This window comes from Saccostrea echinata, unplaced genomic scaffold (assembly GCF_033153115.1).
Source record: "Saccostrea echinata isolate AGI-Se365-2 ecotype Australia unplaced genomic scaffold, CSIRO_AGI_Sech_v1 ptg000056l, whole genome shotgun sequence".
Classification (NCBI taxonomy): Eukaryota; Metazoa; Mollusca; class Bivalvia; order Ostreida; family Ostreidae; genus Saccostrea; species Saccostrea echinata.
Window position 1 is genome coordinate 13,106,446 of NW_026889805.1, and position 13,707 is coordinate 13,120,152.

The 13,707-nt window shown below is 34.1% G+C and overlaps 3 protein-coding genes across 3 annotated transcripts; 2 read left to right on the top strand and 1 right to left on the bottom strand.

Moving 5' to 3' along the window:
• Positions 1 to 1,217: 1,217 nt before the first annotated feature.
• On the top strand, positions 1,218 to 2,901 carry LOC133173858 (uncharacterized). Its single transcript, XM_061308931.1, has 2 exons — positions 1,218 to 1,684; positions 1,841 to 2,901. Exons 1-2 carry the CDS (start codon positions 1,218 to 1,220, stop codon positions 2,508 to 2,510), a joined length of 1,137 nt encoding a protein of 378 aa, XP_061164915.1. The 3' UTR covers positions 2,511 to 2,901.
• Positions 2,902 to 4,876: 1,975 nt separating this feature from the next.
• Positions 4,877 to 8,542, bottom strand: LOC133173013 (L-proline trans-4-hydroxylase-like). The gene is made up of 8 exons (XM_061307890.1): positions 8,484 to 8,542; positions 8,231 to 8,312; positions 7,335 to 7,445; positions 7,121 to 7,215; positions 6,761 to 6,851; positions 5,598 to 5,727; positions 5,152 to 5,303; positions 4,877 to 5,005 (listed from the first exon to the last, which is right to left on the bottom strand). Exons 2-8 carry the CDS (start codon positions 8,279 to 8,281, stop codon positions 4,895 to 4,897), a joined length of 741 nt encoding a protein of 246 aa, XP_061163874.1. The 5' UTR covers positions 8,282 to 8,312; positions 8,484 to 8,542; the 3' UTR covers positions 4,877 to 4,894.
• A 3,782-nt stretch (positions 8,543 to 12,324) lies between these two features.
• On the top strand, positions 12,325 to 13,695 carry LOC133173352 (uncharacterized). Its single transcript, XM_061308339.1, has 2 exons — positions 12,325 to 12,794; positions 12,999 to 13,695. The coding sequence occupies exons 1-2, from the start codon at positions 12,328 to 12,330 to the stop codon at positions 13,678 to 13,680; spliced, it is 1,149 nt and encodes a 382-aa protein (XP_061164323.1). The 5' UTR covers positions 12,325 to 12,327; the 3' UTR covers positions 13,681 to 13,695.
• The last annotated feature ends 12 nt before the right edge of the window (positions 13,696 to 13,707 follow it).

Below are 13,707 nucleotides of genomic sequence, written 5' to 3' on the forward strand. Positions count from 1 at the left end.
AACTCTTATCAATTCAATAATTTGTATCTTTTTTATGATGGACAGACAAAACAGGACATACGAACAAGACATTTACAATATGCCACTAAGAACTGCATCCCAACTACTAAGGCACTAAATGCAAGAGACTACAATTCTTTGAATTTGCTTGTTTTGTCTTGGATTTCGGTGCTCCTTTACTTTGCTTTCAGGATTTTGTCAGATTAAAATTTATTGTCTTTTTATGAGAATATGGACTTTGATAATAACATGCAAGTGAAACTTAGAACAGAAAAATTATATCTTCAAAATATACCCCTTCAAATTAATATCCAGGCTTATGGAAACTCTCTTTTACTTTAGAAAGGTTAATAAACACAAATCTTTTATACAAGTTTACTCTGGTAATATTGTTACTATGCAATCAGTTTTAATTAAACTATCCTTCCATCTTTTAAAAACATTTTAACATCAAGTTTTGTGTCATGAATAGTATTAAGTAATGTTAAAAATCCTTTAATGAATAAATTCAAATTCAAAGAATGCAATAATTGCGCTCTATTATGTACATCAATATTTATTTCAAACAGCAAAAGAATTGACTAATAGGCTTCGTTTTATAACTTTTTGTTAATAAAATAGAAAAAACATCACACCTTCGTCTCTCATTGATTCTTAACCATTATATCCTTCCCCTATTTCAAGAAATATGTAGATCGCTTGATAATTGTTTGATGTTCAGAATAATGTAAGCATTTTAGAGAAATAATCATATAAGAAGAGTTTAGAACATAATAAATTCTTGATAAATCATACTTATACCAATTATTACCAAATCAGTCGAAGACTTTATATCTAGGGACTTTATTAAGAAAATGCTGAAAAGATTTTTTTTATGTAGACCTCTGCGTAGATGCTGCAGAGCACTGGCCTTGAAATGCATATAAACATGCTATGCTTGGTGATGACATAATCTCCAAATGTAAAATAATAAGAGAAAAACAAACTATAAATGATAAAACATGAGTGTCCATTTAAGGCATATTTGGGTCGTCTTCGTAGAGACCCAACTATTTGAATCCTTGAGTGGTGTATAAATATTGTGCGAAACAAGAAACGGGAGATCGGCAGGAAACTACTGAGAAGAAAAAGGTTAGTATAAAAAATCTTTATTAAATACATCTTATGCAAAATTTGATCACTTGATATGTATCGTTTTGATATTACTATAATTATAGATGACCGAAGCAGCTGTTCTTAAGATAGGCTTTCTAGGTGCTGGTGCTATTAACTTTGGCCGTTCAAACTTGCCTTGGGACCACGCATCGCGTCTAGAACAGCTCGGGGGCATTGATGTCATTGGCATCGTAGAACTGGATGAAAAGTTGGCAAGAAATGTTCTTGGAAAACGGCTGTCGTCTGCAAAGTATGGTCATTACTACAAGAATTGCAAAATCCTTAGCAACTACAAAGACCTCATTGCAATGCAACCGGATGCTGTATTCATAGGGATCCCTCCCTCTTTCAGGGGGACATCTTCAGAAGGCAAAGATCTCGAGCTTCAGTTCGCACGTGCAGGAATACACGTGTTTGTGGAGAAACCTTTGTCTGTAGTACCCCCAGAGGAGTTTATGTCCTATGCAGAGGCTGTTACAGAGACATGCAGAGATAAAAACTTAATAGTGTCTGTGGGATACATGTTCAGGTATAAAATCTCAAATCTTAATCAAGAAAAATGCATTAAAATCTTCAAACTTTGATAAGAATTGCTCAGCTAATCCTTTTCTTCTTCTAATATAGTTATCCTCGCCTTTTGTTTGATATATTCTATATTTACACTTCTAAAAATGATGCTTTACAGATACCACGCTGGTATACTCAAAATGAAAGAACTAATAAAGAATCATGGTGGAAAGATAATGGCGTTAAATGCCAGATACTATGCTGCTTACACCGATGGTGTCAGCAAATACTGGTTCAATGGAGACCTAAGCGGTGGACCAATTATTGAGCAGGCCACACACTTCTGCGATTTAGCGCGGTTTATCGTCAGTGACGTAGATCTTCCGACTGTCCATTCTCTCCAGCTCAAAGACTCTGATCCAAGCGGCGCCGGACATTTGGCGCACGTCCCTAATCATGAGGAGGATAAAATACCCCCTGAAAGAAGAAATCCACGAGTAACCATGAGTCACTGGAGATTTAAGGATGGCGGTTTGGGCACACTTGGACACTCGGCAGTCCTTCCAGGGAGAAGGTACGAAACAAATATAGATGTTCAGCTTGATGGTCTTAAACTATCCCTCATTGAGCCTTATGGAAAGAACTGCATTTTGAGGGTACGAAATATAAACAACACGGATCCAAATCAGGATCAAGATTTCACTTTTCCGACTGATGATTGCTATCTAACAGAACTACAGGCTTTCATGAATGCTATTCGAACAAATGATCCTTCTTTGATAAAGAGTACCTACTCTGACGCAGCGCTTACATATCAGTTTACTTGGGCCATCCAACGAGCCACTTGAATTGTTTATTACGCATAAAGTTAAACGTATGTTTTCGGTCATCTAGTGCTGGGTTTCGATTGATCCGAAATATTTCTTGGATATAACCAGTTTAATTACGTTTGTAAGAATATGTTATTACTAATACCACACTTTCGCATATTTCTACTTAATACCAATGTATATACGTTTTCAAAGAAAGACTTTGAAATCCAAAGCTGTAAATTGAAAAAAATATTTAGAAAATATACGTTGAGGAAAAAAATCTTAAATGTGCCCTTTTAATGTGCTCTTAAATTTGAGACAGAGCTGTGTGTGTGTGTGTGTGTGTGTGTTTGTGTGTGTGCAACTTATATTCATTTGATTACGTCATTTCCTCTTGTCCTTCATAAAACCAAGTCCCATAATCATGTGTGCTTCACATCCCACTTGATGTTTTGAAAACTCTTGGTATTTAGGATCTTGGAATATTTTTATCTTTGAATTGTGTACGGCAATGAAAGAAAATAAATATAATCTGTTCTTGATATTTAAATAAAAACATGCTAATTTTCTAACTTTGTATAATTTTTCATACAATGAAATATATCTTAACATATTAATTCATCGTTTGACAACGCACTTTAAAACTCTGTCAAATAATATACTTTGTACACCAGTGTGCCAAGAAAGAATACCCAAAAGTGAGTGATTTTATACTTTGTGCATGAAATATGAAGATAACAAACATTAATCAAACTCAAAGTTCATTGCAAAAATACCAACTGGGAGCGGAGCAAACATGGACCTCTAAAAACATCAGAGGATCGGGTGCCATGGAGGAGTAAGCATCCCCAGGTAACACCCGCCGTGTGCTCCTTGTCATGATCAAGCAAACAGAAAAAAAATCGTAGATAATTCAGTGTGAAAATAATGGCCTTGCAATTAGTTTGTTGAAGTTTTACTATTGATAATAATGTTCATTTCATAATGTGATCATATCTTTACACTAAAGGAGTAATAATAAAGATTTGGAAGTACATATGTACTTAAATTTAATTTAATTTTCAAAACATTTTGAAAAATTTGAGATTATTATTGACATTAAATCAATTACAAATAATGAGGGTTTCAAGTTTAAAATTCCCATCAGATGTTTTCAATGTGTTTTCAAAAAGTCGATATTTCAAGTTATATATGTAACCTATATATCATATATAAAGAACAATTGATTCGATACGCAAGATGTGCGATGTAATCTCCTGAAAAATAAGTTGATAATACAAGGATTTCAACAATCTCGTTTACAGTCAGCTGTTCACAAATTGTAAGGTCGTTATAATGGCCTTGTTTGTAAATACAGCCTATGGTTGGATCGCACTTTGACTCACATAATCCATACATATTGTTGGGTCATTGTTTTTATACTCAATTTGACAGAAGTCGACAGAAGATGCTTACTCCTCGTTGGCACCTGATCCCACCCCTGGGTTTTTGCCCTGTTAAATTCACGATTTGTATTCTCTACTGATTTATGAGACTGATCACGGTTCAATGTCTTCACCTTTTACAATAAATTTATGTTTAAGATGAATGTTCACCACAAAAAAAAAGAAACATGTGTTTATATATATATATATATATATATATATATATATATATATATATATATATATATATATATATATATATATATATCTTAAATATGACTCATAAATTATTACAGCATATGTTTAAGACATGTGAAAAACACGTTTCAGCTTACATATGAATACAAAAATAGGTCTGCTAATTACGGGGCGCAATCGGTACCCATGGGAATTGCAATAGATTGTTGGAAGACCTGGTCTCCAAAAACCACATAGATATTGTCAATCAGAAACTCAAGCATCTTTTTAATATCAACTTCAGAATACTTGTGTGTACAATCAGAATGTTTTTTTAACAAAATAATTTCGCAAATGACCAATAACAAGGTAAGTAAATTGACGAGTTCCATTTTTATTGAAAAAGCAGCTGTCAATGATATCAAAAAGCCTGGACTTTAATTTATCGTGGGGAATGGTTGTATATAAAGTTGAAAAGTCGTAAGTTTTTATGTTGTTGATTTTGGTAAAATTTTGTGATTTCAAATTTACCAAAAGTTCCTTGCAATTTTTAAGTATTCACATTTAATTTACGTTTGATTTTTACATTTAATTTATATCAAATGATCCCTAAAAAAAATATAAAACGGTGAACCATTCTAAATATACAAATTAAATGAATTCAGTCACCAATAACTAGGATAGAAATACAAAAGACAAATGGATGGTACAGATTAAATAGAAAGAAAGAATTAGATAATCAATATTTAGGATTGACATACAATTTGAAATGGGTTTTATAAATTGAAGAGGTTTCAGTTTGATAAGGAATGAATAAAATTATCTTTCCGTCTTCTTGATTCTAACTGTATCGTTATCATCTCTATCCATGAATGATTTCCCTGTAAAATCTGTGTAATTTTCACAAGCCTTAATTGCAGAATTTGGCACCTAGGAAAATAGAAACATTTCATCAAATTACATCGATCCAAAAAATACTGGTATTGTAGTATGAGTCTGATAGAAGCATATTTATTATTTTAAAAAAGTATGACAAAACTCTCAGAATGGATGTTGATTTTTATTTAAATATATACCTTCTGTAGAGGTATGTAGCACGGATGGTGGTGAACTTTGACCGGGTTATTATGACGTGTATTATAACACATTAGATAGGCCCAGCGCCGTTTGTCGGAATCATTTGGTCCACTGCAGTGAAGCAGATTACAGCCGAATATCAGGACGTCACCTTTTAAGTTTTATAATGTTAATGAAGTAAAGGAATAAATACAATATCTGATTGGTGTCGTTTTTACTGTACAAGTGATACATCAGTCAAATAAATTATGTTTCTTTTATCGAAAAGTATTTTATTATAGTCATGCTGATAGTTGTTTATCAAATTATATTTTGGAGACAAATTAGTTGTGCAAGGCCTACTGCTAATAGGTGTTTAAATAACTATATACAACTATGACAGAAATAATCTTTATCTCCATTATATGTTCTAAAACATACTTGAGACAAAGTTTGTGAAACCTACCTGGGTTCATTTCTACGTAAACAACGTCAAGCTTCTTCTTGAGTTCTCTCACTCTCTCAATGTCTGCCGCCGTCTGACCAGCGACCATACTGTGGTCAATACGACCACATTTGTGTGAACCTTTCAAAACCTTTTTATTGTAGAAATCATAGTTTTAGTATCATTATCTTTAATAAATAACCTCAACATTTTCATTTACTGTCCAAAATTTTTACGCTCTTCTTCTTGGTGTGTGGATGTATAATGAGGCTTGGTCTTAATTGTATGATTTTCGCTCCAAAGGTATGGCTTACTCTAGAATTTCATTAAAATTTTACTGAATTTTTTTTTTCTCGCTAAGCTGAATAAAAAAAATGTGAATATTGATGGTAATTAAAGAACATAATGCAATTGTCTTTTATTCTCCATACCCCCTTTTTCTTCATTTTCTTCATATTACATGTATGATCATTATTTTTTTAATTTCTTGAACATTGAGCATTGAGCTTGTCCTTTCAAAACATGGTTTTCATTCATAAAACTCATCTTGCACGAGTCGCCCAAAACATGGCTGGGACATGTCCATCAATCTGTCATTTTAACACATTAGTTATTAGGGCCTCTTTTATTCGTCAGAACTTTGAACTGAATTTTTCTTCGTGATGTAGATAATAAGTTACAGAAATATAGGTTTTATAACATGTGCTCTTTAGCTATAAGGGTTTTCGATCCCCCTCCAACTCGAGTTCCTTATTTTTTTAATTGTCAAAAGACACCAGGTTTGCAAATTTCTTTTGACAATGAAAAAGTTTAAGGGACAAAAGTAACTAACAAGCACATATTATGGAATCTTTTTCTCTCTACAAAACTTTTCAAAACACATAAATGTACATTATTGTGGATCATGGCGACCAATTGATTATTAATTAGTCATGTTAAACTAAAAGAAAAAGAATCAATTTGTGGAAGTGATGAAACATAAAGCGACAATGCATGGTAGAAAGACTTCCGAAAAGGACATTATTACGGTTTTTTTTGGGTTTTTTTGTTTTTGTTTTTGTTTTTTTTTTTTTAAAAATGATTTCATGTGTCGGCCCACTGAACTCTCTGTAATTATGATAACATACGTAAAATAGAAATGAAAATAATTTTAAGAAAATCAGTAGTTTGTGGATTCCTCTTACCTTCAAACATCCGTTTGTTTTGTCACATTTATCTACAGCCAAAAATACAGTCAGCATTTCAGGAAAAAGGCAGCCATTTTTGTACCAGTAGCTGGTGAGGAAAGGTTTTAATTTCTTCGTAAATACACCGTAAGATAATTTATATATCAATCTCATATAGAATGCTGACTTATGATAAAATGCAAAAGTGATCAATCATTAACTGTAAGTTTAATTTTCACTAACAAACGAAACAATCAAAAGAGTCTATTTTTACATCTTGGCTTGGAATACTGTATCCACCTTTCAAAATTTAAGTAAAATTTAATCCTGCATAATTAAGTGTATTTTAACAATAAACAAATCAACCTGTTGTTTTACCCGTAGTCTTGGTGCCACAAAAATGTACCACCTGATTTAGGATCTTTCTGCACTAACTTCCCGTGGTAGTGATAAACTTCAAGGTTATCCAAAAGCTGTAACCAATATAAACAGTATATATAATTTTGTTTTGTTTGAACACATGAATCGGGTTGCTTGTATTTAGCTGTCCTTATACACTTTATAAAGTTCGTTATCCTTCAGGATACAATACCTTTTCGGCAGCATTGACAACTTTTTCGGACCTAGCAGCCATTCCAGTAACATCACTTCCGGGATGACTCCACACTGTAATGTCCACATCCCTCCCTAAGCCATCATCTACCTGTTCACAACGAAAAACCACTCCATTCAAATAAAACTTTCTTTGATTTTCAACCTTTCGCAGGATTTTTTTATTTGTTTTGAGTATTATTCGATTAGGATTAAGTGTATATTTCTTTTTTTGACAGTTATGATGATTCTAAAAATTGAATAATGAAATATGGAGATAACAAACAGTATTCAAGCTCAAAGTCCATTTAAACAATACATATCGGGTACAGAGCAACCATCTAATGTGTGCGACGTGTTGACATTCTGGATTTATCGACAATTATCTTGGTTTACCAAAATACTGGTATGATACATGAAAAGCAACAAATTTTTAATAAAAAGGTTTTTATGTATTCTTACTTTTAGGACATTGATCAGAATTGATCAGAATAGAAGATTCAGTAAGTTGTTAAAACTTTTCTCTGATCCTTTTGATTTATTCAATAAAATATGTTCAAAACACAACAGAAGATCCAAAAGTTATTGGGATCAATCTCACAAACTGTAGGGCTATAAAATTGCTTGCGTGCATTCAATGTACATATTATATATATTTATGTAATTTCTTTTTTTTTTATGCCAAATATGATTTTTCCCACCTTTTTACCGGTAAATTTATATTATATTCCAAACAGGCTATGATATCCAATTTGGACACTTTCAATTGATCCCAACCTGAATTTTACTTATATCACATCGTAAAAGAAGCACAATTATGAAAATCTCAAAAAAATAGATACATTAGTTTTCCAATATCAATTAAATGAATGGCATGAAAAAATAATATAAAAGTACCGATATCTTTTGGTTAACTACTTCTTCCGTATCTTCAAAACATTTTTTCATCTTTCTTACTTCCTCATCATCGAAGAAGTTCCTATTTCAAAAAAAAAAACAGAGAATGTTAGTATATTGTGGCTTATCAATATTCATTGTATTTTAATTAAGACAACATAAACATTCACTCAGAATCATTTCTAGAAATTATGTATTCGTCCAATTATAAATTGTTACAGATGTATTTTTTGCTGTAAATAATGTTGCATACCTTATGATAATGAAACCATTTTCTTCGTATTCTTTCAGTCTTTGGTCCGTAATATCAAAATCTACGGCTTTAAAAAAATATTATAAAATGTGCAAATTTGTTGTGCATAATTTTTTTAATTGATTTATGATAAAACTGATGGTTTCCTAGATCGGATAATTTTGATTAAATTCTGTCAAAATATCGCGATTTATGCTACGATTACCCACGAATTAAAAAAAAGTTGAAAATCGCCGTTCATCGCCAAGTAGTCTTGCGATTTTTCCATAGCGTGTGGAATTTTTTGCTGCGAGAACGGGGTGTCTACGATGTCTGTGCGACAAAGTACGATGTTTGTACGATTTAAGTACGAACTGAGGCGACAGCATTACGAACTGGTTACGATATTTCCACGATTATTAAGGATTAAGCGCGGTTACATACGATACTCGTACGAAGGACTACGATATGGCACGATACATACACGATAATCCTACGATTAATGATGATTTCTTACGAATAAACATGTAATGAAATGCATGTAGAAGAAAGGGAGAGTTGTTTGAAATCATTAAACAACATAGTAAAGTTAATTGATCAGAGTAAAAGCTACAGTGTGGAGCTTTTGATTATGTTCAATATCTTCATGAAATTATATATTGGATACGGTTTTCATAGTTTCTGTGACACATGCATTTTCATTTATTTCATTTTTCTTAGCTTCTTTCCTTTTATTTTATGTGGTATTTTGTCTTCGACAGTGTTAACATCAGACAACGTCTGCCTACATCGTATTAACATCAATCGTCCTTCATCGTATCATATTCGAGGGAAAGTCGTACTATCAATTCGAAGAACACTCGCAGTATCTCGTAGGACACTCGCAGTAACTCGAAGGACACTCGCAGTAACTCGCAGGACACTCGCATTGTCGCGAGTACTACGTACGAAGTTCCACGAATGTCGAAGATTCACTACGATTTTGTGTACGAGTGCAGTGCGGGTGTTGTGCGATTATCGTGCTGTGTCCACGATTGTTTTGAACATGTTCAAAACAATCGCCGAATTTTGCGATCTGCTGCGATTCAACACGATTAAGGAAGATATCCTACGACTACCTCTACGATAAATCCCGATTTGCTGCGATTTTGAATTTGCAATGAATCGTAGCTATAAATCGTGACAGTGTGACATGGGCCTTTACCTTGTGACCCACCCTAAGATCCGACAGATTACAGAGAACGAGTCAATCGGAAGTGTTAAACGGTGAGATAATGACGACATGGATCGTCAGAATTAAGCTCCTGGTATTAATCAGTTTTTCTGATTTATCACTGCCTATTTACAATTAAAAAATCAAGAATTTTCTCTATGGTCTCATGTAAATCACCAGTGACCCGAAATAGAGAAAAGGATAAAATATGGTTAAAATGTGATCGCTGAGTATAAACAAGCACTGCATGTAGACAGTAACTTCATTTTAGCACAGGTGTTTGAGGACAGGACCCCCTCCCCCCCCCCACCCCCCACCCCCCATATAGACCCCGGGCCTTTTCGACTTTTTTCCCATAAATTATCTTTCAACGACATATTTGTGATATAATCTATACCAACAATTCGAAAAATTACCTTAAACAAACATTTTATAAAATCTACCCCACTCTCTATAATATAAAATCAACAAGGGTTAATTTTTATACATAGGGTAGGCTAGTAATTTTTATAAAATGTTTGTTTAAGTCAATTTTCCGAATTGATGATATAGGGATTGTATCATAAATGTGTCAGCCATTTATAATTTATGAGAAAAAAGTCGAACAGGCCCGGGGGTCTATATTCTGGGGGGGGGGGGGCTGTCCTTTTATACATAGGGTAGGGTAGTAATTTTTATAAAATGTTTGTTTAAGTCAATTTTCCGAATTGATGATATAGAGATTATATCATAAATGTGTCAGCCATTTATAATTTATGAGAAAAAAGTCGAACAGGCCCGGGGGTCTATATTCTTGGGGGGGGGGGGGGTCCTGTCCTCAAGCACCTGTGCATTTTAGATGAAATTTTCTAGGAAGACAATGGTATATATTGTAGCTCTGTTTATGTTCTGCTATTCTTTTATGAGGAGTCTATTAATCCATATAACTGTCATCGAAGGCTACACCTATTCATCTACTTCTCAGACATAATTAACAAATGCTCTGTATGCAAATTAAAGAATGGTTATATTCATGTACATGAATGTACATTCTTTGTAATACGAATACTACAATAAGGAAAATCTACTTAAGATCATTTGACTTACCCGACATTTTGATCAAACTGCTGTGAGATCACTAAGTAGTTTTATACGGCTATACCTGGCCTGGCGACTAGGACAATGTCCATCAATCCGTATCTAATGGCCTTTTTATCTTCAATCTAAGTGACTGGAATAACTAACCGTTCAGCAGATGTATAGTATTTATTTATATTGTACATAGTATAATAATCTATCACTCTATAATCTAAGATTAATTTTTATACTTTATCTGAGATAAAACAAAGTTTGTCTTATCGTGTAAAGCATAATCGTACTGAACATTGTATAATCTCAGCTCATCCGTGAATACCCGATATTCAGCATTTTCTGTGATTGTCTGTGCAAGTTTTCAAAGATTTTTCATAGTATGTTGAGAGTCGCTGTTTACCTACACAAATATGGCTTAGATACCTGGTCATCAAATGCAGAAATTCACTTATTAATTGTGAGCTGTGTTCCAAAATCTGATTGCCATACAGGTATTCATTTCATCTCCGAACTAGGCATCATTTGATATCAAAGTAGAACGATACTTCAGGAAATCATCAAAACACTTATGATTGAGATCAATATTTTGTTTATTTCTATATTCAGTTTCCTAATATAAACCCTTCATCACCTTGGCTGACATGCTTTCTAGCTCAAGATCTCCTTTGGTTTCATTTTAACCTTTTTTTTTACTCTGTTGATAAAAGAACAGACGAGCTTGAGTATTTCGAATGGGTTCGTTTTTTTCTATCGTTTCATTTATTCTTCCAAAATACGAAGAACTACTCCTTCTACAGTATATGTCGATTTCACTAAAATGTGTTACAATTGTTGACTATATCAAATACATAGCCAAAAAAATAGGATGTATATTGAAATATTTTGAAATTCTCCTTTAATATTTTGTCTGATTTTTATTAAACAGTGCACAATGTACGGTAGATCACGTCAAGAAACATCATTTCTTCCAAATTTAATTTGATGACTGGTGTTGCCATGGTCACTGAAATCAGAGCATCAATTGCTTTCAAAATACTATTCCTCCTTCACTTTTTGACTTTTTCAACTTGTTTAATGCTTGCGTTTCACCTTCATTTGTATAAAAACATTCACATATGATAAATACTGTATGTAGTATGTATTTCATTCCTCGTAAACTATTGTCAACCTTGGGTGCGCCTCGGTTGACAATGGTTTTCTTGGGGTGAAAATCTCAGTTACCTTCAACTACATGCAGTATTTATATAATATCACAGGTCTATCTAATGCATCTGAGGCCGTGTGACCTCATTATAAATGCACATCGCTGACATGATTTTACGGTGTAAAAAGATTGTCTCCAAACATGACGGTAAAATTTCTTATGCAGTCCCTATAACATTCAGAACAAACAATTGAACTGGGTCATCTTCAGAGAAACAGAAATATTTCAACTAAGGACGGGGAATTTAAAGTCCAGCAACCCAGAAAACAGGAGATAGGACTTAAAACCTGAGTTAAGAAAGGTGAGTTAAAATATTAATGCTTGTGTAGATTTCGCTTGATAAATCTTGAAATATTACCATAAATGTGATATTACAGATGACTGATCAAGTTACTCTTAAGATAGGCTTCATAGGCGCTGGTGCCATTAACTTCGGTCGGCTGCACCTGCCATGGGACCATGCCTCGCGTTTAGAACAGCTTGGAGGCATTGATGTCATTGGTATTGTGGAACTGGACGAAAAGTTAGCCAGGAGCGTAGTAGAAAAAAGGCAATCTTCTGCAAAGTATGGTCATCTCTACAAGAACTGCAAAATCTTCAAAAATTACAAAGAACTCATTGAATTAAAACCGGATGCTGTATTGATAGGGATTCCTCCAGCTTACCGTGGCTCATTCTCAGAGGGGAAAGATCTCGAGCTTCAGTTCGCACGTGCAGGAATACACGTGTTTGTGGAGAAACCTTTGTCGGTATTGCCACCGGAGGAGTTTATGACCTACTCCAAAGCCATTACAGAGACATGCAAAGAAAAGAAAGTAATAGTATGTGTTGGATATATGTTCAGGTATGTCTTCTGTTATATACTAAATATCAAACATTTACCACTTAAACTTGGCAATTGCTTTAAACTGGTTTAAGAAATATCCCACCTCTGCTATTATAGAGGACCGTATTGGTCTACTTACAATTTGTATTGTTTCAGTGGACTTTTCAGCATCATTATTACTGTTCGTTATCTTCACAATTCATTTAGCATTATGTATTCCAGATATCATGCTGGCATACTCAAAATGAAGGAGCTTATAGAGAAACATGGTGGAAAGGTGATGGCGTTCAATGCGAGATATTATTTTGCCTACACCAAAGCGATTAACAAGTATTGGTTCAACGAGGACTTTAGCGGTGGACCAATCGTGGAACAAGCCACTCACTTTTGCGATTTGGCGCGGTTTGTCGTCAGTGACGTAGATGTCCCTACAATACATACTCTTCTACTGAAGGACTCTGATCCCAGTGGCGCTGGACATTTGGCATACGTTCCTAGTGAAGCAGAGGATGACATAACTCCTGAAAGAAGAATCCCTCGAGTAACTATGAGTCACTGGCGATTTAAGGACGGTGGATTAGGTACCCTTATGCACTCAGTAGCTCTTCCCGGAACAAGGTACGAAGCAAATATTGACGTTCAGCTTGATGGACTCAAACTATCCCTCATTGAACCTTATGAAAAGGACTGTATCCTAAGGGTACGAAGTTTAAAAAACGAGGACCCAAATAAGGATCAGGATTTCACTTTCCCCACCGACGATTCGTATCTCACTGAACTTGGAACTTTTCTGAAGGCTGTCCGCACGAATGACCCTTCTCTGATAAAGAGTTCCTACAGTGACGCAGCTCTTACATATCAGATGACCTGGGCCATTCGACGAGCCACTTCAATTCAGCAATAATTGTTTTGTTTTTTTAATTTGCTGTCT

Excerpts from the sequence above, each read along its gene's own strand:
- LOC133173013 (XM_061307890.1), bottom strand. The coding sequence starts at position 8,281 with ATGAAAAAATGTTTTGAAGATACGGAAGAAGTAGTTAACCAAAAGATA. Across the intron at positions 7,446-8,230 it reads TAGTTAACCAAAAGATATCG|GTAGATGATGGCTTAGGGAG; the intron begins GTACTTTTATAT and ends CGTTGTGAACAG. Across the intron at positions 7,216-7,334 it reads TTGTCAATGCTGCCGAAAAG|CTTTTGGATAACCTTGAAGT; the intron begins GTATTGTATCCT and ends TATTGGTTACAG.
- LOC133173352 (XM_061308339.1), top strand. The coding sequence starts at position 12,328 with ATGACTGATCAAGTTACTCTTAAGATAGGCTTCATAGGCGCTGGTGCC. Across the intron at positions 12,795-12,998 it reads TGTGTTGGATATATGTTCAG|ATATCATGCTGGCATACTCA; the intron begins GTATGTCTTCTG and ends TATGTATTCCAG.
- LOC133173858 (XM_061308931.1), top strand. The coding sequence starts at position 1,218 with ATGACCGAAGCAGCTGTTCTTAAGATAGGCTTTCTAGGTGCTGGTGCT. Across the intron at positions 1,685-1,840 it reads TCTGTGGGATACATGTTCAG|ATACCACGCTGGTATACTCA; the intron begins GTATAAAATCTC and ends GATGCTTTACAG.